Raw genomic sequence first — 22,361 nt, 5'->3', positions numbered from 1 at the left:
ACCTGAGTTTATTCAAATCTCAGCTTGTGTGCTGAAGTAAAGGGCAGATATGATCTTAAGAAGTTGAGAGGTTGCAGGCTGTATTCCCTCCATCTTGTGCACCCTTTCTAGTTCCTTTCATTCCCATAGCAGCTTGACACACTTGCTGCAGGGGCTGACGCTAATATTTTCCTCAGCAATTATGAGGATTTATGGCATCAGAACTAAAATGAGATGTTCCTTCTCTTGGTGTCTCAGCTTCAAGAAATTCAAGATGGAGATAAAAGTGTATGAAGAAAATGGATGAAGCATGAAATTTTTTTGAGGTAGACTTACTCATATTTTTTTCTTCTTGTTGCAATACACAAGCCCACATTATCTCTTCTGAGTCAGACTATGTGTTCTTCAGGAGAAGAAACCTATGACCTGACTGCGTGGGAACTTTGCTAATGTACTTTAAAATATTCAGAGCTGGAAAGCAGATGTGTACAAGCAGCTTCAGGAAAACTTTTTGAATTTAGGACAGTCCTAATAAAACCACTCTTTTTCCTTTTTTTTTTTTTGTTGGTTATAAAAGATAATGTGCTGATGTTAGAAAACAGAAAGCTGTCCTCTCCAAGTTTGCTGCCTAGCTCGATGACTATTATAACAAGTGCTGGCTTATGCATCAGAAGAGCTGAGCATGTGGTGCAAATGGTGCTTGGCACATGTAAAATTTGACCACAAACTGTTTTAATATGTGGCTTCGGTTCCATTGGTTCCATTTCATGATTACTGGGGTTTTTTTAATTCCACCTGACGCCCCTGGCAAAGTGTTTGAATGAAAAATTCATGATTTAGATGGATAGCTATGTGAGTGTTTACATGTCAGGTCAGAAAAGCCATGGGGTGCATATACAGAAGTAATCTTTAACTATTTTTCTTCTTGTCTTTTAGGTCTCTCAGCAGCCAAACTGCTGACTGAGTCAGGCTTGAATGTGGTGTTGCTGGAAGCCAATGACAGGGTTGGTGGAAGAACTTTAACAGTAAGGGTAATTATCTCCAAACCCATTTTTACTATATAGTATATACTATCCTTATGTATAAATTATACGCATGTATGGTGTATGTGTGTATATGTATAGTATACATATACTATATGAATAATGTATATAAATGTATTTATTTATCTTTCCTACTAGAGGACCTATTTGAGGAAAAATTTGTAGGGCACTAGCAGGTGAGAAATTTCCTGATAACTTTACCAGCAAGAGTAGGGAAAGACTGGCATGATGATGGGGAAAGAGTATTTCCAAGTGATCTGCAGGCTCTGGAGTCATCAGCCCTTTCCCCTGGGGAGAAGAACATGATTAGCCAAGTTTCAAAATCATTTCCCAGGGAGGGACACTGGAGAAATCCCTGTGAAAAAACACCCGTAAGGCCAACTGTGCCATGAAGAGCCTTGAGCTGAACCATAACAAGCCCTGTGAGGAGTGATGTAGGCTAGAGGAATGGCAGGGGTGGCTGGGAACTAGAACTAGCATGTCTCCCTCAATCCTTTACCTTCTGCCCTACCTTGACCTGGGAGGCCCCCTCCCACTCTCTGCTCATTAGAAGATCTTACCTGTGCTACTTCCTAGTACAGTCTGTTTTGAACTAATCGTTGGTGAGATGCCTGACTGAGCAAGAACCGCACAGATGTGTCTGACTGTCCTTCTCTCTCTGCCTGTCAGGCTCTTCCCTCCCATGTTTAAGGCTGTAATGTAACAACAAGCTAGCTAAGCTGGTTATGTGAACTCCTTATCTAAGATTCTCGGTAATCCCCACTCCAGAAATCTACCAAAGAATTGAACTTTTCCATGGGGAGAGGAATCTTGGACAAAATGCTCTGAGAGTATTTCATTTAAAGAATTCCTTTGGATTCCTCTTTTAACTTGTGTGCTATTTACAAAGGGCTTATCTTTTTTTTATCCTTTTTTTTCCCCTTTTGTGATAAACTAGAATAAGCAAGTTAAATATGTGGACCTTGGAGGAGCTTATGTGGGGCCAACACAAAATCGTCTCCTGCGGTTATCTAAAGAGTTAGGAATAGAGACGTATAAAGTGAATGAAGTTGAGCACCTGATACACCACGTCAAGGTAAGATGCTCTCAAGCATGCTGCTGTAGACAGGCAGGTTGAGCAATCTCCTTTTGCATTGTTTTCCATCCATGCTACAGTGGATATACTGGTTTAAGTATGCATCATCTTCAGTTTCTTGGAGAAAAATAAGTATGTTATGGTAACAAAGAACTTGTACAAATTACTATATGCATGCACATCTGTACGTGTACCCCGTAGACACATCCCATTAGCTGATGCCTTGGTTCAGGTCTGAGCTCTTAGTTAAAAGCTCTCAAAAAGCTTCGCTGTTTATGAACAGTACAACTGTGACTCTTCTGTACAGCTCCCATATACACTGCCCAAGGTGTCTGAAAGTGCCTTTCAGAAGTCCTAGAAGTATCTTCAATCAGGCTGAAAGTTTCTCAGGGTGGGCTTCCTAAACCAGTGACAATTATTACTCTGAAAGAAACATGAGAGGTTAAGTCTGGTTTTGCTGATGGGGAAACTAACATGTAGAGTAGCAAAAGGCATTGTAATAGTAACTGCAAAAGGCTCTGGGAGTCAGACATTCTTGTGGAGGCAGATCTAAATGATCTGTTCACAATCTGAAACAGGACAGCTATAGCAAAGTTGTTAAAAAGCCCATGTATTCTGAGTATTCATACTATGCTTTCTCCAAAAGATCATCCTTTCTGTTTTCCAGATATAGACCAGTGTTGCACTGCCTTAACACTGTGTTTCATTATATGCTTATGAAAAGCCATTGTGCAATGACTGGCAAAATATTTGTCAAATAGCAGTTGGTGTTTGATCAGAGGTTAAAGAAAACACTGACAGATTTTAAAACAGCAATAGAGAAAAGGTGTTCTGTCATGTTTTCTGATTTTTTTTAAATTCCCCCCCCGCCCCCCCCAATTGTTATAAAAAAGAAATATGTTCTCAAAGTGACTTGCTCTGGTGACTGTCCACAATTGCTTCTGCTGTGGTAGAACTGATGGGTACATCCACACTGTTCTATTTTGTATGCCTCTGGCATCATCCTTAAAGACACATTTTTCTGCATGTTCACACTATTTGGCCATCAGAGCCTCCTCAATAGCAAGAGGAGGTCATGCCATGAGGGGAAACCTTAATGGTAGAAGACAATTGACATAGCCAGTCAGAATGACCAGCTCTCAGGACAGCCTTGCTGTCCCAGCATGGAGACATTCTAAAATGTTGCCAGAAGTCACTGAAGCCGAAGCTGAAGCTGACATGTGGGCCTAACTTATTGTCGGCAGCCAGTCAAGCATGGCTGTTTGTTTGGTAAGCCAGACGCCATTTTTTTTTTTTAGGATCTCTGGGAACCAGCTTGTGTGTGGGATATTGGTATTACTGTGCTGGTTGAAATAGCATTTTGTTTTATAACAGGCTTCTAGAGTGAGGAAGGCAGAGACTGGCACAAAAGTAGAAGGCTGGGCTCTTGCCAAGGACAATATGTCCTTCCCTTGACCACAAGTGTCTTGTTGCATGAGTTGCGAGAGGTTGCGCATAGACTTTTACTGTCCTTTACGGATACCTTTTAGCTCAGGATGGGGAGCGTTGGTGTGAGTAAAGGCTCTCTACTTTCCTCCCTACCCAGCACTGATAGGACTTGCTGGCATTCGGGGATGTATCCCAGGCTGGCAGAGAGGGACATGCCTTAACTTTGTCTGTATGTTTGGTGTAAAAATGGCCTTGTATTGGGATACTAAGGCATTGGGACACAAGTCCAGGGAATCTGTACAGTAGTATGACATGTATCCAGAAATCCAGAGGTGGGCGAAGCCACTCTGCTCTGGGGGGTGTTCAAGCCATCCAAGCCTGGAGATAAGGGGTGCTTATTACTTTGGTTAGTGGGGGCATCTGTGAAAACAGATCCTGGAGGAGCTGTGAGGAAGGCCTGAGAGATGCTCATAGATGACAGGTTATGCCCTTACATATGCCAGGGGGATGGAGCATCCATGGCAATTTTATGCAGCCGAGTGTCTCAGTCTGAGTGCTGGCAGGCATGTGTGAGATTGGCACTACGCCTTAGGCAAAGCCATGGAAAAAGCTGCCCTGGAAAGGACCCTTGGAGGTTCCTACTCCACCCTGGGCTTGCAGCAGTATCTACCTCATAGTTAAGTCAGGTTGCTTGGGGCTGTTCCCAGTCAAGTGTTGAAAGTCTTTAAGGTGAGAGATCCCATCTGCTGGCTGAGGTGCTCCCAAGGCACGCTAAGAGCCTGCACGTCAGATTCAGAGTTTGTAGGCTCAGGCTCCTAATGTGACTGTCTGTAGGAGAGCTCCTGAAGAGGTGGAAGAGAAGTGTGTGCCAGGACTCCCTGGTAGCTAAGCAGGAGGTAAAGAGAGGAGGTATTCCACAGTCAGTAGCATCTCCTTTGAATCTCCTAATTTCATTAATTTTAAATCTTTTATTTCCTCTTTGCTTTTGTGTTTATGCGACTGTGGAAAAGTATTACTGTAGTTGAGGAATTACCCACAGTTAAATAATTGGAACATGAGCACTATATGGTAGACATATGCATTGGAAGTCCAGTGAAGTTTCTGCTGACTGGAAAAGGGGAAACATAACCACCATTTTTAAAAAGGGAAAAAAGGAGCACCTGGGGACCTACAGGCCAGTCAGTCTCACCTCTGTGCCTGGCAAGATCATGGAGCAGATCCTCCTGGAAATTATGCTAGGGCATGTGGGGAAATAAGGAGGTGATTGGTGACAGCCAGCATGGCTTCACTAAGGGCACATCCTGCCTGACAGATTTGGCGGTCTTCTACAACAGGATGTAGCATCAATGGATAAGGGAAGATCAACTGATGTCATCTGCCTGGACTTGTGCAAAGTATTGGACACTGTCCTTCATGACATCCTTGTCTCTAAATTGGAGAGACATGGATTTGATGGATGGGCCACTCGGTGGATAAGGAATTGGCTGAATGGTCACGCTCAAAGAGTCACGGTCAATGGCTCGATGTCCGAGTGGAGACCAGTGTGTGGTGTTCCTCAGGGGTTGGTATTGGGATTGAGATGGTTTAACATCTTTGGTGACATGGACAGTGGGATTGAGTGCACCCTCAGCAAGTTTGCTGATGACACCAAGCTGTGTGGTGTGGCTGACAGGCTGGAGGGAAGGGATGCCACCCAGAGGGACCTGGACAGGCTGGAGAGGTGGGCCTGTGCAAACCTCATGAAGTTCAGCAAGGCCAAGTGCCAAGGTCCTGCACCTGGTTGGGGCAATCACACGCACAAATACAGGCTGGGCGATGAGTGGATTGAGAGCAGCCCTGCGGAGAAGGGAGTGTTTGATGAGATGACGTTTGATGGCAATGTGTGCTCACAGCCCAGAAAGCCAATCGCATCCTGGTCTGCATGAAGAGAAGGGTGGCCAGAAGGTCAAGAGAGGAGATTCTTCCCCTCTACTCACGGCTGCTGAGACCCCACCTGGAGTACTGCGACCAGCTCTGGGGCCCACAGTATAAGAAGGGCTTGGACCTCTTGAAGCAAGTTCAGAGGAGAGCCACAAAGACGATCAAGGGGCTGGAGCACCTGTCCTATGAGGACAGGCTGAGAGAGTTGGGTTTGTTCAGCCTGGAGAAGAGAAGGCTCCAGGGAGACCTTATAGCGGCCTTCCAGAACCTTGAGGGGGCCTGCAAGAAAGCTGGAAAGGGACTTCTTACAAGAGCATGTAGTGATAGGATGAGGGGTAATGGTTTCAAAATGAAAGAGGGTAGATTAAGATTAGATATTAGGAAGAAATTCTTCACTGTGTGGATGATGAGGCAGTGGAAGAGGTTGCCCAGAGAAGCTGTGGCTGCCTCCTCCCTGGCAGTGTTCAAGGCCAGGTTGGATGGGGCTTGGAGCAACCTGGTCTAGTGGAAGGTGTCCCTGCCCATGGCAGGGGGGTTGAACTAGGTGATCTTTAAGGTTCCTTCCAACCCAAAACCATTCAATGATTCTATGATTGTTGTGTGGCTGTGGCTAAATCAGTGTAATAATCTTCAGTCTTTTGCATTTCATGTATCTGTAATACATTCCTTACAGGCCTCTCACTTTCAGCCATGTGGCTTGCCTATGCTTTCCCTGCAAATGGACAATGCTCCTGTGTGCTCCCTGAAATCTAAGTGGTACTCTCAAGTGACAGCTTGCAAACCAGATTTTGAAGTATAGAAAGATCTGTCTCCCCTGTGTGGATTTGAATTCACATGTTGACCCAAGCTTTGTGACTGTGGTCAAATATAATTAAATTCTGGACCACAAAATTCTCTGAATGCACAGAGGCAATGAAACCTAAAAGTTTTGATTCTTCTCTCACTACACAATCAGGCATCACAGTGCATCTTGTAAAATCAGCTGCTGTTTTTACATATACCCAAAGGCAAAATCAAGCCTTTCATAGTTAATTAAATTCATTTTAGGGGCTTTTTAATACAAGCAATATATGCAGCTTCTTTGTACTACAAAATGAAAAGAATGCATTTTGTTGATCTCTGGGTGGGTCTCTGTTAATTAGGCTTTACCAACTTGATTGGGTTGTATGGTTTTTTTTCCCCCTTTAATCTTCTTTAATGTCAGGTTCTATTGTGAGATTATTTTTGGTCTCGCTTATATTGTGTATGATATCTTCACAGAAACTCAAAATTATGTTTCTTGCCCTACAATTTTTTTCTTTCCCTCCACTTGTTAAGCAGCCTTTTTCATGGTCTTTGAAAGGAGATTAGTATGTTCTTTTCACTTGTGTAAATACTGGTTCATCAGCCTCAGTGAGAAAATTAGTATAGCTCTGCAAGCAGTATTTGGTAGGCAAATTGCTGCCTGAACACCATTGCTTTTCTGTAGTGTAACTGAAGTTAGGTTCATAAGTCCAGATTTAAGAAGCAAAAGCAGAAGTATCTGATAAATCATCATCTCCAAACAGTCCTCCCATTGGACTGGTAGGCAAATGTAAAACACTTCTTAAAATAAGATAACCTTTCCTTAGCTGCCCAAGAGAGGATTCAGAGTCCTACCTTAGATAGGTAGATTTGTAGCTTTTGACTGGTGGCATTTATTTTCCTCACCAAAATGACAGATTTTGGCTTAGAAAAACAAACCAAAGTACGTATAGTCCAGGTAATTTTTACCTTTGCCATGTAGCAACCCCTGGAAAGAAGTGTTGAAATATGAAAACATGTCAATTATTGTGAGGGTTTAGTTATAAACATATTTTCTTTTTTAATACAAATTGCACTTCACTTTTTTGCAGTCCTAATAGACATGTAAACTGCGTGCATTTTAAAACACAAACTTACCAGTGTTATCAGATGTAACACAGGTTCCTTTGCTAAGTAAGATAACTGTGGTTTACTCTGCCGCCCTAAATCTGTATAAAGAAACATTTTTGTATGACTGGTTTGCCAAATTAATCTTTTTAGAACTTGATTCCTTCATACACAGTAAGGATGATCTACTCTTTGTCCTGCTGTAGAGACCGCTGAATATTCCCTGATCCCATTTTCGCTCACGGAGAGTCTGCATTAAAACCTGGCAATGTAGGCTGGCAACAAGACTCCTTACTGGCTACATTAGACCATTAGACCAACAAAGCTTGTTTGTCAAATTGTAGTCATTAGTTTGTGGTAGATTCCGACCACCGCCCTTGATGCTCCTTGTAATTTTTTTCTAGATGATTTTTGTGCCAGAAATTTCTATAGGATAATGCCATGATCCTTCCTGGAATTTCCTCAGATTATAGCATCATTGCTAGAAAGGGGTAGTAATGCTTATTCCTTTTAATCTCTGTGTTATCTCAGTGCAGACTGCAGATAGTGCTAACAGCTGGCTTAGGTAGCTGCCTATTTTGATAGCGTGTTGCACCTGAAACATTCTTCATGTGGTTATAATTGACATAAGTCCTGTTAGTCGCTTCCTTAGCACCAAAAGGCATGCTTGGCATTGCACACGTCCAAGGGGGTCTTTCAGGTTAAAATGCTGGGTGAAACATGAAGCATCCTCTCCCTAGTCACTAGATGAGTACTTGACAGCGACTTGCCAATACCTCATTACCTCACTTAAGTTCCTGGTAAGAGGATGGAGATTCCTCACGTTCACTTGTCTTCCAGCAGCACTGGCTAGAGGTGTCTGAATGTGTGTCATGCCATCTTCAACTTTAGCATTGCTTTCATACAATCAGCATCTCTGGGGAGAATGCTAATGGGAACCCTGTCTGCAGCACATCACTGGAGGTGAATACGTTGTCTTACACATGAGTACTTTTAACTAGGACCACAAATCTGCACTAAAGTTACCAGATTACATACTGATCTACAATAGATCTGCAGAAAAAAATTTACAGCCCTCTTGGGTGTCATTCATTTTCAGCACTATTGTGCTTATTAAAATGCAGTTTGCTGTGGTCTTGTTCATGAATAAAAAACGTGATGGTTGAGTTGTATTGGGATTTAATTAGCAGCTGGATAAGTGATTGCTGTATCTAAAGGTATAGAATTTAGTGGTGTTTCTTCTATGATATCAGTGATATATGCACTGAAGCTAAGCAATATGATTTAGTTAAGCTTTTGACCTGCTTCTCTGCAAATCTAAGGGCAGTATCTCCTGGCATGGTCTATAGTATAAAGCATAACAGCTTAAATGGATTTTTGAACAACTAAATAAAAGTGCTTTCATTTTTCTTTGTGTATCTTAATTAGAGTGCAGTCAGAGAATGAGAATTCTATGAGGCTCTGTTGCCATCAATTTAATCGAAGTGAAATGACATCACATCTTTTGGGGTTTTTTCCCCTTTTTTCTGACAACTTGTAAGAAAGAACTTGGGGAACTGAGAAGAATACATCTGAATCTTTAAGAAGCTGGGCATCTGATGTCTCGAAAAAGAAATCAAGCAAATTCAAAGATGCTTAAATTACCACAGGGCCTTGGTAGTTTCACGTGTCGTTACTGGAATGCAGATCTGTGTTACTTTAATTCTTTACTAGATACAAGGATGCAAGCATTCCTGTCACAAGATGCTGTGTCATTAATCACACTCACTGGTAGCCTCAAAAGCGAGTCTGAGGATTGAATAAGCTGAGGCTGGTGAAAGCATCTTCCAGACTCCCACAAGGGATATCCTCCATGCTGTGAATGAAGAGCAATCATTGGCAGGAGAACAGGAAAGGCTGGTCTTGTTTTGGTCTCATTGGACCTGCCCTGTAAATAAAGGGATATCCTCCCTTTTTTGTGCCATCCACCTGGCAGTAATTGCAAGAACAAAGTTTATAATTAGGCCTTTTTAACTACAAGATGGATAATATTTGTATTACAGCAGCCTAAAGAAGCACGATTATGTACTGCAAATCTGCAAAGTGATCTCTGTCAAAGGGGACTGTAAAGCAAGGTCTTGCAAGGGATGTTCATTTGATCAAGAAGATTCACTGGAAGACTGGCAGCTGTGACCTGATGGTAGCATGAGGTTGAAACTAGTAAGAAAAATGAACTGGAAATAAAGTATGCCTTTCTTAATTAAATCCAAATGGAAAGAAACTTCCAGTCTTAGCCCTCCCAGACCCCAGGGTCTATTCCCTAGGAGATAAGGAAAAGGAGCTGTGCTCCCACCTAGCTTGTTTCATTCAGGCTGCTGGGGGAAAATCTTTGCATCAGATTGCAAGAACTGTTTTTTTTGTTTCCCTTGAAGTTCATTGAGTTCTACAGAAAAACAGAATTAGAGAAATATGTATTTCATACAGGAACAGCTGGCTGAGCACACTGGGTTTCACACATCTATAAAATTTTATGTACAGGTTTTTTTCAGGTAAGAAATTTAATAACCTGGAATATCTCAAACAAAACTAGTGAGCCCATTGTTATCTTCCACCTTAAGAACAGTGTTTTAGTTGTAAGAGAACAGGTGCCCTCATTTGATGGCTTTCTCCCAAATGAAACTCCTCTTCTGTTTTCATTTATTTTTGCCCATTTATTGCTTTTGGGAGGGGAAGGACATTGTGGGTTTTTCGATAAGACTAATTCTAGAAATACTGAAAAGTTTTCTATTGATTTTTACCCACTTTGGCAGGTTTAATTGAGGTGTTACAAGCCACATGCAGGCCCAGTTTCACAGAGTGTTTAGAACCACAGTCCGTATAATTCTGTGCTTCTTAAGACACCTGAATACTTTTTTTAAAGGTGTTTTTTAGTGTCTGAAAACAAAAATTCCTGTTCTAATAGGAAGGAGACTTAACTAACTCTTTTCTCAGCTGATTGGAACAAATAGTTATATTTGCTGTTAAATTGAGGTTTTGCTCTGATTTTCCCTTTCTAAATCACTTCAGTGTTGTTTTTCTCATTCTGCCTTTTGCAATTGTATGATTGATGTTGTGGCAGGGTGAAGATAGACTTTATTTCTGTAATATGGCAGAAACTGTTCCAAATTAGCTCCTTTCCTTTTCAGGATGTGTGTTTTAAGCCAATGTGTCTGGCTGTGCTACACTTAAAATGGAATTACTGTTGCTGACCAAATTCACAAAACACTCTTACATCCACAGCTGATGATCTCAAATTAGATATTGAAAGATATTTGGAGCGTATTTTTGCATGTCTTAACTACTGGTGCAAAGCTACAATATTATCCAGATTTTCTTGTGCTGTATATGTATTTTCTAACCTATATATATTTTTACCTTTAGGATATCTGGCAGTATAGTAATCATCTGAGTGTATGAGCTCCTGAATGGTTTCTTAAAGAAGGGGACTTCAATGAAGCTCAATGCTGTTACAGTTTTCTAAGTAGGCCTGTATACCTCTTTCAGCTTGGTCCAGCTAGTTATCATGTTTTATTGAGAATTATGATTACACAAGAGTCTTCATCCCAAAGACACATATTGTTAGATGCTATGGATTAAAATGAACAAACAGAACCCCCACAAACCAAACTAAAATGATAGTTTTCCACAGGGCAGCAGATGAGAGAGTGAGTATCTGTGACAGGTACAGAGTTACAGCCTGAAGTGATGCTTTTCTGTTTCTTGTTTTCCTTCTCACAAACTTGCATCTTACCGTTTCTGTCCTGTATATGAATGATGTTACTAGGATTTTAAGCTGAGAGGACAAGGTGTGTGTGATGTGCCAGTGCTGTGAATCAGCAGAGGGCACTATGTGCCTGTAAACCTATGTAACTGAATTAACATGCAGAGTGGCATCTTGGTGAAGTTAGCATCAGTTATTCCAAGGTTTAGATGATTTAGATGAGGGAATATCTGTGCTCATTCAGTGATACAGGGAATGCACCGCACCATCTTGTTTTTTCCAAAGAAAGCTGACTATATTTATGAGATGTTTATACTGTGCCATAAAAAATGCATGGATCGTTGGCACCAGGGGCTTCAATTCGCAGTACTGCATCCCAGTCAGGCGCTCCCTGGGTACGTAACTGTAGGGGAGCATGAAGTTGTCTTGTGTCTGCAAAAGCAGACTTTCTCCTGAGATCCCACTCTGCATTGAGATACTGATGATCTCCTTGCAGGGCATGTCCTTTCTCAGCCAACCCTTTGTTCACTCTCACCCTCCCAGGAGAAAGTGTGTGGTATCCGATCCCTATGCCCTCCCAGCTGCTGGGGCTCATATTCAAGGGGCTGCTGATATCCAGTTGCCATGCTGTGCTGGTTTTCCCCTATAATAACCCATGACTTATATCAGCTATTTGACCTGAAACAGAGCTGGTGGAGACAGAAAGCTTATTTTTATACTACTTATTACATGGGTGTAGTGTAATTAAGCCAAACGTTGGTGACGTGACATGGATGAGAAAATCTATTGGGAATTGGAATATTTGTGACAAACACTGGATTTCTCATTTCCCTGTTTGTTTGTTCGTTCCTGAGACAGCTGGGTTGCATGAAATTTCCTCCCTATAGTTTCAGCTTCTTCACTATGCTTTAGCCCATACTGCAGCAACAGCCTTTGTAAGCAGCAGGTGACCCATACAATAGCAGGTAGACCTCCCGACTGCTGATGCTGGTGTTCTGCTTTTGGCACCATTGCAAGTGGCATCATGAAACAGTTTCTAAAAAATTTAATACAGGTGTATGCCTGTATTAAATACCACTAATCCCTAAAAAAAAAAAAATGCCTTTGAGCATTATAGTACTGATGTTGAAGTATGTTAAATGATCAGAAGGGGTGGTTATTCTTGCTGGTTTTATACTGCTCTGATTTAGGTATAAAAAATATTTGAAAACGAAAGGGTTTTGTGCATCTTGGGGCATATTTTTCAGCTGTGTCTTGTTTTTCTTTAGAGATTATCCAGCACCAGGAGGTATGGAGAATGCTGTTCCCAGCAATATGATAGAAATAAGCACATTTTGCCTAAATATCAATAAGATTGTTGTGTTTGTAAAAGTGCAAATTCATCAGAAGTAGAGCTGAAATGTTTCAGTTCGTTTGGAAACTACTGCAAACAAGGCGTAATCTTTCTTTGGTGCTGCTATTTTTGGTTTTATGTAGAGCCTAGTCTCGCAATTTCTTAAAGTTCTGATTGACAGCTCCTGGAGTTTTGTCTGTGTAGGAAATGAGGATCAGGCCTTAGGTAATGTCATAGGGGCTCTTGAAAGTAACTTTCACAGGAGACTCCCTAACTTTGATGGTTGTTTCTATTTTTCCAGGTTGAAGTTTCATTTTGTGCTTTATGAGACTTGTCACCTCAGATTTCTGCACAAGAGGCATACCCAAGATTTCCTTTCAGCAGTTCAAATGCAGTGAAATAGAAGAATTCTAAAACAAAGATACGTTTTCTGTGTCTCTTAGCCGTGCACTCATGAGGAAGCACCACAGGGAATTCATAAGACTTGAGTTAACTCAGAGGGGTTAACTCAGTTAGGATTGCCTCTGGCAGAGCAGGAAGCTCAGAACAAAATCAATAATTGGAATAACCCATTCTGATGCTGTCCTGGTTTTCTTGAGCACAGCAGTATATGTTTCATAAATCTAAATCTGGGAAATGCTAGGTACTTAAAACCAAACTGATATGCTCTGTCTTTGAAACACCTACACGGTGTTTACGCTAGTGAAGGGTGGCTCCAGTGATCAGAAGAAGGCATGGTAAACACTGACTTCTTGCTGCCGTAAGAGTTAGTTATAGAATTTTAATGTGCCCAAAAAGGCTAAAAGGTAATTAGCAGCATGGTTCAGATGTTACTAGCTGGGACAGGAAGGTACTCGGTCTGAGAGCTTTTGCTCTTCTTTCAGAGCCCTTTGGCAGCAGAGTATGGAGTGCCCTAGTTCAAACTAATTTCATGTTAAAGAGATTCCATAGTAGTACCCAGATGTCCATGTCTGGACCAAATGCTTCTGATGAAACAAACTCATTGAGTTCATCTCCATCTACAGGGATATGTTTTCCTGATTCCCATTTTAATGTATTTTCATATGGGTGCGCACAAAAGCTGTGGAATTGTGCTTTTGTTCCCTGCCGAATAAAAAAAAAACAACCAAACAAACACAAAAACCAAAACAAAACACCAACAAAAAACCCAAACAAACAAAAAAATCCACCCAAACAAAAACCAAAACCAACCACCACCCTCCATTTTTCTGGGGTATTTGTGAACATGTGCTTTAATGTCCATTCTTAAATTGGAAATGCTATGCTTTCAACCTTGGTGCTTCTGGCTCGTAAAGTGACTGGAGATCTACTCTGGCTATGACAGTACTTATGATTGAAAACTTTTTAAACTTTGTTTTGGCATTTTACAAACTGTAATCTTCCCTCAAAAACACTGTGGAATGAAATTGCTGTTTTGCAGCTACTTCCTCATATGTCCGTGTACCAAAGAATTAAATCCTTTCTTCCCACACTTCGCTTTCTTCCTAACTTTCATCATGTTGGTGTTTCTGACAAGGATTCCATTACAGTCCTGTGACTGTACAAGGACTAAGTGGAAAAAAAAAAATGGTTTCTTCTTCACTTTCTCTAACCTGTTGTGGTTCTTCTGTAAACTAACTTTCTCTTATTCTTAACTTAAGATTGATTTTTTTGCCTTACTGCTTTCTGAGTATCTCTGTCTCTGAATTAAAGTTCTCAAAGTTATTAGCCAACATTTTTCAAGGTTATATCTTTGTTGTTTCCAAATCCCTTTTTGCCCTTTTCTGCCTTTTCTTGTGCTTGCAAACACCTGCAGATCTGAATAATGTGCTCTCTGTCCCTTATTTCACATTATTAGTAAGAGATTAAATCAAATCAAGCCTGGTGCTTTCTGTAAGTGGTCTTTGGATACTTCTCCTCAACAAGACACAGTGTTGTTGTTATTGTTACCTGGTTCTAAATATTAAATCTTGATGCTGTTTGTTTTGAAGCCAGTGTAAATATTTTTTAGTGATGGATTTGTGTGGCACCGCATCAAATATCTATTAAAAGTTAGTACACAAGCTGATGCATTGCCCACTTAAATACCTAATTTAATATCAGTTTAGAAAAATCAGCTGTGGCACACAATTTGGCCTTTATTGTTTATCTATTTTATGGAGTCTAGAATGCATTGTGGAAAAAAAAAACAAACGAGTAACCACATAATGCTAATGAGCATTTCTTGTGAATTTTTAAAGCTGTTATGCTTCCATCCATATAGTCAGCCAGGGAAAATAAAATAGCTCTACAAATTACCTGTTGTCTTCCACTCTTAATTAAGCTAGACTTTCTGAATATCTAGTAGTGGATATATAGATATATAAAATCTAACTATTAAATATATAGTGGTGTAATTAGGACATTCGTATTGGCCACACTATCACTTCCTGGCATTTATGGCCAGAGGTGTGGGATTGGAAGAATGCATCATTATTAGTAAATGCTGTGTTTTCTGTAAGGCTGGGGGGTTTTAGGATAGCTGAAACGTTTTGGTTTTTTGTTTTATTTGGTTTTTTTTTTCCAGGAACGTCACTGAGCTATGATTTTTAGTGTATAATAAAGCTCACCGCAGCTGCTTTTGACTGATTTTGAAAGAAAAAAACAACAAACAAAACACTAAATACAACTAACAGTTCAGTTTTTTCATGAACATTTTGGAGAAAAAAATGTAACTCGCTTCCTTTTTTTCAGACAAATAGCTGATTTTATCTCAGTTGAGCAGTGCTGTTCCATCTCATTTTTTTTGGTCTGATCTTAGTGACTCTATTGCAGGGTATTAGTTTTGTTGCCCAGAAGTGCCCGATTTAAAGCTTTGAATATACAAGGCAGTATCAGTATGACACACAACTCACTTAATTCAACTGCGTTATCACACTTAAGTTGCATAAGCAGAATAACAGGATCACAGAACGGCTGAGGGGTTGGACAGGACCTTTGGAGGTCATCTTGTTCAACCCCCCTGCTTGAGCAGGGCCACCTAGAGCCAATTGCCCAGGACCATGTCCAGACAGCTTTTGAATATCTCCGGGGATGGAGATTTCACAACCTCTGCGGGCAATCTGTGCCACTGCTCGGTCACCCTCACGGTAAAAAAGTGTTTCTGTTTGTGCCCACTGCCTCTTGTTCTGCATGCACACAGACACCATCTGTCAGTAGGTGTTACACGTATTGATTAAATCTTTCTTCCATTCTAACCATTTGGTGCAGCTTCCTGCATGTAGAAGCCATGATTGGTGTCATATTTAGTTTTTATGATGTTTTTGTCTGGTTTTCATCTTGTAGGGTAAGTCTTACCCCTTTAAAGGTTCATTCCCTCCTATGTGGAATCCGTTGGCCTACCTGGACTACAACAACCTATGGAGGACCATGGATGAAATGGGAAAGGAGGTATGGCATAAGAAATTGCAGCTCACTGGCTCAGCTCAGCTTTGTCTCTATGAAGGGCAGAGTGAAGATGGGACTAGGATGCAGATAGACAAAGCTGCTCTAGCTTGAACAAACGTGGTGCTGGCAAGAGCAGCATCATGCCATGCATTTTGGTATACACTGGTGGTCAGAGCACAGGTCTAAGTGGCAGCCTGATAAGCTCTTCTGAAGGGCATGCTGCTGAGGCTCTCTGCAGTCATACCTTTGTTTTTCTGGATATATGAACACTAGGATTTATGCATGTGACTTTTAGCACTTTGCCTGATGATTTAAGTAATATTTTAAGAGGCTTGTAGACCTCAAACGTATGCCCTTCTCCACACTCAAATTCAACTTGCCCATTTTAGTTTGTCGCCAGTACTGTATGCTTTCTATTGACCAAGTGTCCTGTCCCACTCAGTGGGTTTTGGGGTAGGTGGATCTTTTGTATCGTCTTTTTTAAAGGGGGTTTTCCTCTGAACAGCAGAGACCCTTTGCTCGGCAAAGGTAGCGAGTTAATAACCCTCTTTGGTCAGTAGATTGGCAGCAGTAACACACTTTAATAGTAATGTTTCACAGATCAGATAAATGTATGGCTTTCCTTAATTCTATCTAATAATTTGGAGAGAGAAGAAAAGAAACAAAAAAGTAAAAGAGAAAGGAAGAGATAAAGAGCTATGACTACTCCTGGGGTCTAGCGAGGTCTCGCAGGTCCGGTCTGATCTTTGGTTCTTCGGTGGTGGGTGTGGACCTGTGTCTTCATTATTGGTATTTTTATTTTCCCTTTCTATTAATATTCATGAGTTCTATTCATATTATCCCCTCCTCTTCTCACTTTTCACACTAATTAGGACACAGGTGCAGTATACAATATTTTGGGGGGTCCAAAGGGGTTCTGTCCAGTATAGATAAGGGATGGACCTCCCCAAGTCTGATGTACACCTGTAGATAAGGGAGTGGGCCTCCCCAAGTTCAGAAGCACCCCTCTTCTGCGGGGTTTGTCCGCTTGGATAGGGGAGGTTGGGTAGCTTGCTCCAAACGAAGCCTCCCTTTATTGATCGCCCCAACTAAAGTCTCTGAAGAACACCTCTCCACCCTCCTATGTGCGAGGAGGGAGCACTGCTTCAGCGTCTTATCCCCGAGGAGGGAGCACTGCTCCACCTTCGCGAGGCTTGTTCCCTCTCTGGAGCAGGCTGTAGTGCGAAGCAGGCTGTTTTTAGGGCTAATATACAAAACTTGCCCTGTAAAACAGGTTTGTTCAAGACACATACATAAAATCTGCAAAACAGGTTGTTTAAGGCAAGAAAAATCCGACTGTCCTTCACACTGAGCTACGAGACTTTGAGAAGAGGTTGCTGTTCCTTTCATAGATGAATGGGAGAGTTACAGAATAACTCAGAGACATTCACCAGCACTGTACTTGCCTTTCTAGGCAAAATTCTTAATTCTAAAATTATTCTCTATTCTTCAATCTAAAAAAAAAAAAAAAATAATAATCTTAAAACAAGCAAACAACAAAAGTCCTGAAAGCATCCTCTGTTAAATTCACTATATTACCTGCCAGGAATTTGCAGGCTGAATTACCATGTAAAGATGAGTTTGTTTGTGTTCGTTGTCTCTTTCTTATGCCACTCATTCATTTGCTGACTAATGCTCTTTCATGTCTCCCTAGATTCCCAATGAAGCCCCATGGAAAGCTCCACATGCAGAAGAATGGGACAAAATGACTATGCAAGATTTCATAGATAAAATTTGCTGGACAAAGTAAGAAAATATTTAATACAAAATTTGGAGCTCTACAGTACATAAGCTATTATATAAGTGTTACTGCCTTGCAAACAGATATAACTACCGCTAGAATACAGCCTTTTCAAAGAAATGGGCTGAGAAAATCTTGTGGTAATGGACCACAACACCTGTCAGCACACACAGTAGATTCTGTTATGTTTCCGTAACTCTTTAGACTAAAGTAAAGGTAAAAGGAAAATGTATTTGGGGAGGGTTAGTTCTGAAAAGATGGGTAGTACCTTCATCTGTTATGTGCACTTTCCCTGTCTTTACTGTGTGTTTTAACATTTAAGAGAAAAATGCTCTGGCTACAGTAGGTTTTTGAATCAAACTTTTGATGGAACAACACACATTTATTCTGTACTAGACCATCTGATTTTATTAAAGTACTAAGTCTTGGAATAGCACTAAATCACTTTAACACCCATCGTTCTATTGTTTAAGTGCTGCACTATATGCCACCCAGGGAAACTGAAAATGCTTCCTTTTTTTGTGTGTATATCAAAGCTATTTTTCTTTACTTGCCATTCAACAGCAGTTTGATTGGTTTTCTTGGCACTGAAGAAAAAAACAACCACATTAATTCTGCCTTGCTGTAGAGCAGATTGATTTCTCCAGCAACCTCTTCAGAATTGCTAAGCATCTGACACACGGCTGCGGGGAGCGTGCACGAGCTTGGTGTGGAAGCCTGCTAGCACCCACTCAAGCTGACATTGTCATCAACAGGGGTGTTTTTCGGCTTCAGCCAGCCTCTGGAGAGCAACGTGATCATTGTTAATGGATAGTAGGCTCTTGTCCAAACACGTTTAATCTTCTGGTTGTTTTGCTTTTAATAAGTGTGACAATTGCACAAAAGCATATAGAAAGCCTTTCTCATTCGAATCGCAGTCCATGTTCCATGAAACCAAATAGAAATGTATGCTGGTGATTCTGCTGACCATCTGAACCTCTGATTTGGTAAGGAACTATACAAGTTAGCAAAACGCCACGCATCGGCAGTCATTCGATATCCAATAGCTCATGTGACTGCAGTCGTATTTTTTCAAACTCTGATGGAATAAGACTTGACATTTTACCTGCATATTGGCTTAACTGTCAGCCTGCCTTAATTCCAAGATGATTTTCAGAGTTTATATGTGCATCTCAGCTTGATTTGCCCAGTTTGTTCAAGATTTAGGTAACATGCCGTAGAAACTTCCCACCCTGGAAGGTAATGATCCAGAAGGGTAATCTTCTACTATTTCCTCTCATCTAACAGACTGTGCAGGTTTGCTTTTGGCTACAGTTGCATGCTGGAAATAACCTGAGTGCTTTTGGTTGAAATCATACTGCCATTTCTAGGTAAAACACCAGGAGAAACAGGGGAACTGAAATGCTGAAAAGCAATGGGAGAAGGCAACAGAAACTAGGAGAATGTAATAGCTTCTAATAGGTATTAATCCGTCTAATAGCTTCTGCTTATGAAATATTAATAAATACATATACTAATTGTCCTATGAGATGAAATGTCTTTCAGAGTTGATAATATTTTACAGTATGTGTTTATACAGACAGAAATTGATAAATATTTTCTGTAATATTTTTGGCTGTCAAGAACAAAGCCAGAATGCACCTGTATTTCAGCAAACGGATCAGCTTTTTATTTCAGAAGGACTTTGCATTTTTAGAAAGGACAGAAGTTGCGTTTTTATTACATAGATATATAGCTGTTTGAAACAGTATATTTGAGTTATGCTTTTTTTTTTTTTGGAAAGTTCAAAGACTGAAAAAAGAAAGAAGCAACTAAAAGTGGATTCTGTACTGGCTTTGGAAGTTATTGACTGCCTGATGCCTGACATATATGAAAATCTGTAGAGTCTCAGTCCCTGTCAATCACAACGCAGTTAAGCTGAACATCTCTTGGTCCTGTGCATGTCCCTTTAAACTCCTTCTCAGAGTGAGGGCAGAGGAAGTATTTACTTCTAACAGGAGGAGTGTTTTCCTAAGCCTTAATTAACTCTGTCTTAATGCACCCCAAATCTTAGATAGTAATTTTCAGTAGACGTCTTTTGAAAACTTATTTCCAAAAATTTAAACAGTAATTTTCAGTAGAGCTGTTACAAAAGCAGCAGCTGGAGGACATGAATTAGTGATCGTTTTTCAGGCACAGCCACTTTTCCTTTTCTGCGGTCATCACCACTGGCTACCAGACCACTGTTTAAAATACTGAGTTTGAGCAACCGAAAGTATCCTTTCCCTCTTCTTGCCAGACTTTTGTATGAATGTGTGTATGCTGTCTCTTCATTTACGGTTTCCTACTTAGATTTCTTTTGCTGTTATGTTCCAGCTGCAGCTCACTCCCTGAACACAGCAGAGGAGCAGGCAGTGAGGAGATGTTGACTAATCCAGAGAGCTTAGATAATTAATTTAGACAAGATCTTTAACTTCTTATGTTTGAATAATCTCTATCCTGTGTGCTTGAGGGAGGCCTTCAGCAGGTGCAAACAGAGCTCCAGATCTTGTGTGTAACCCAGGAACCATGGGAGGATGTGGTGGTTTTGGAGTCCAGTGAAGACAGGAGGGCTTGCTTCCCTTAATCCTGAGTCTAGGATGAAAGGCTGACTTTGCATTAGTAGCATAAAGTGACATAAGCTTTCATAGACTTTAGTGTCTCCTGGAGCCCTAATTTGGCTGGAGTACAGCAGTACTTGATTAACATTTTTTTTGCAGGGTTACTTGCAAAATGTTGCATAGAAGGAACTGGTAGTTTCCTACTTCAACTGAAATTAAGGAATCCTTTGCTTGCAGTGAAAGAAGTAGTTGCCAAAAACAGTCTCTCTCCTACAGAAGAACACTCTTGTCATCCTTTAGTCTTTAAATTAACTCACTTTTTTTTTCTTTGTTGCAGTGCTGCCAAGCGTTTTGCAACTCTGTTTGTGAATGTGGATGTCACTTCTGAACCCCATGAGGTCTCTGCCCTTTGGTTTTTGTGGTACGTGAAGCAGTGTGGGGGGACAGCAAGGATATTCTCAACGTCCAACGGAGGACAGGTACTGTCAGCCATCACCTTGCGTGGCTTGTGACAGGCCCTTCATTCTTTTGCTTGTTTATTTTGGTTCAGAGGGCCAACTGAGATGTCTGTGACTAAGCTAGTAGCACATTGTTAACTATTTCTATTCAATAACACATTAATCTGGATCTTGTAAAAGTAGTGTTGAAGGCTGTTCCTATGCTGAAGGCATTGACCCAGAGATTAGGTAGATTTGTATCTGTTCCTGACTCTGGCTTCCTTTTGGGCTCTGGTCAGAACATGTACTTTGCTTATCCACATTGAAAAAAGAAAGTTTTGTTTATGCTTGTTTCTGTCACGAGGCTGAAGCAAGCCTTTCCACTTCAGAAGCACTTAATGGAGACGGCAATGCTAGCTGCACGAGTGTGTGGAGTGCTCCAAATTAATACTGAAAATGTAGCCTAAAGCTGGATTCCTAAAGATGCAAGCTCTCAAGGCTTAAAACTGTTAAGATTTTAAAATCAGTCTGAAGAAAATGAACACCCTTGCTTAAATATGATACTGCTCTGAAATGTTTGAAATCTGGTACATTATTGCTGCTTCTGCATTTCAAGAAAGTAAAGATTCTGTTAATGGTCTTCCTCTTGAGAAATGCAAATTTTACCAATTGTATTAGAAATAATTATATTTTTAGAAATGCAAATTATTTAATCATAAATAACTAAAAATACAGATACATTAAAACATGTTAAGATGCATAAGTATGCATAGATAAGCAGTAATTGTAGATAATTTAACTGTAAATATGTTGAATAAAGTATTATTTGAATTCTATATTATGTTAGAGGTGATTTGAGTTGGTTTATGTGCTGTCACATTAGATTATATGCTGCAGGAGACACTTTTGATGCGAGCTATGTCACTTCTTATACCTCGTTACTTATTATGAGGATCAGGGTTCCTACTTCTGATACACAGACCTCTGTGGGGATAAGAATGAACTAAAAGAGAGCTTTAAAAGTTTAAGTGCTTTTCAGAAGTCTTGCTGATTCACACAAGTCTGTGGAATCCGTTTGGAGGCCACGTGAGAAGGGATTTTCTTGTGAGGTTACTGAAGTGGTCAAATATGGGAAGTATTTGAGGAGCTCACTGAAAGAGAAAGTAATGTGGATGTGTTTTGCAGGAGGGACTGCCAAACTTCCCAAAAAATGTTTTGTTAACAACAGAAGAATGGGGTTTGTTTTGAATGCCAAGCAAAATGTTTGTCACGATACACGGTTTACAAGCACCGCTCTGCTGAGTCTGCTTTGCCAAGTTGTTTTCTGTTTCAGGAGAGGAAGTTTGTTGGGGGCTCTGGCCAGATCAGTGAGAAAATAATGGAGCACCTGGGAGGCCGGGTGAAGCTGAGGAAGCCAGTCATCCGCATCGACCAGTCGGGTGAAAGTGTCATAGTGGAAACTTTAGATCATGAATTATATGAGGTAACAAATCCTCTAATGTTTAAGCAACTATTTGTGCTGGGATGGCTAGAAAACCTTTAGCTTTTCTTTTTTGACTTCTCCAAATTTCTGTACAAAAATGTAGCAGAGATTTAAGTAACTATGACAGAAAGTCACACTTTCTGATTGTCCCAAAGTAATAGCAGTGATAGAGCTTTAAAGTGATGCCTGAAAAGCAAAGTGTATATTCAAACTCTTTCTTTGCTAGCATCGTTTGTGTTCAGTTACCTT

General features: G+C 40.6%; 1 protein-coding gene across 1 annotated transcript in view; it reads left to right on the top strand.

Annotated features, from left to right (window-relative positions):
- Positions 1–920: 920 nt before the first annotated feature.
- The window catches only part of LOC104343669 (amine oxidase [flavin-containing]), a 33,214-nt gene continuing 11,773 nt past the window's right edge, over positions 921–22,361 (top strand). The window contains exons 1-6 of the mRNA XM_009947623.2: positions 921–1,010; positions 1,960–2,097; positions 15,732–15,836; positions 17,527–17,618; positions 20,530–20,671; positions 21,963–22,112. Coding sequence (XP_009945925.2) covers positions 15,768–15,836; positions 17,527–17,618; positions 20,530–20,671; positions 21,963–22,112 — 453 coding nt within the window. The 5' untranslated portion in view covers positions 921–1,010; positions 1,960–2,097; positions 15,732–15,767. The remainder of the gene's footprint in view (positions 1,011–1,959; positions 2,098–15,731; positions 15,837–17,526; positions 17,619–20,529; positions 20,672–21,962; positions 22,113–22,361) is intronic.

Source organism: Leptosomus discolor, chromosome 1, assembly GCF_034619465.1.
Source record: "Leptosomus discolor isolate bLepDis1 chromosome 1, bLepDis1.hap2, whole genome shotgun sequence".
Classification (NCBI taxonomy): Eukaryota; Metazoa; Chordata; class Aves; order Leptosomiformes; family Leptosomidae; genus Leptosomus; species Leptosomus discolor.
This window is presented reverse-complemented; position numbering and strand designations above follow the sequence as displayed.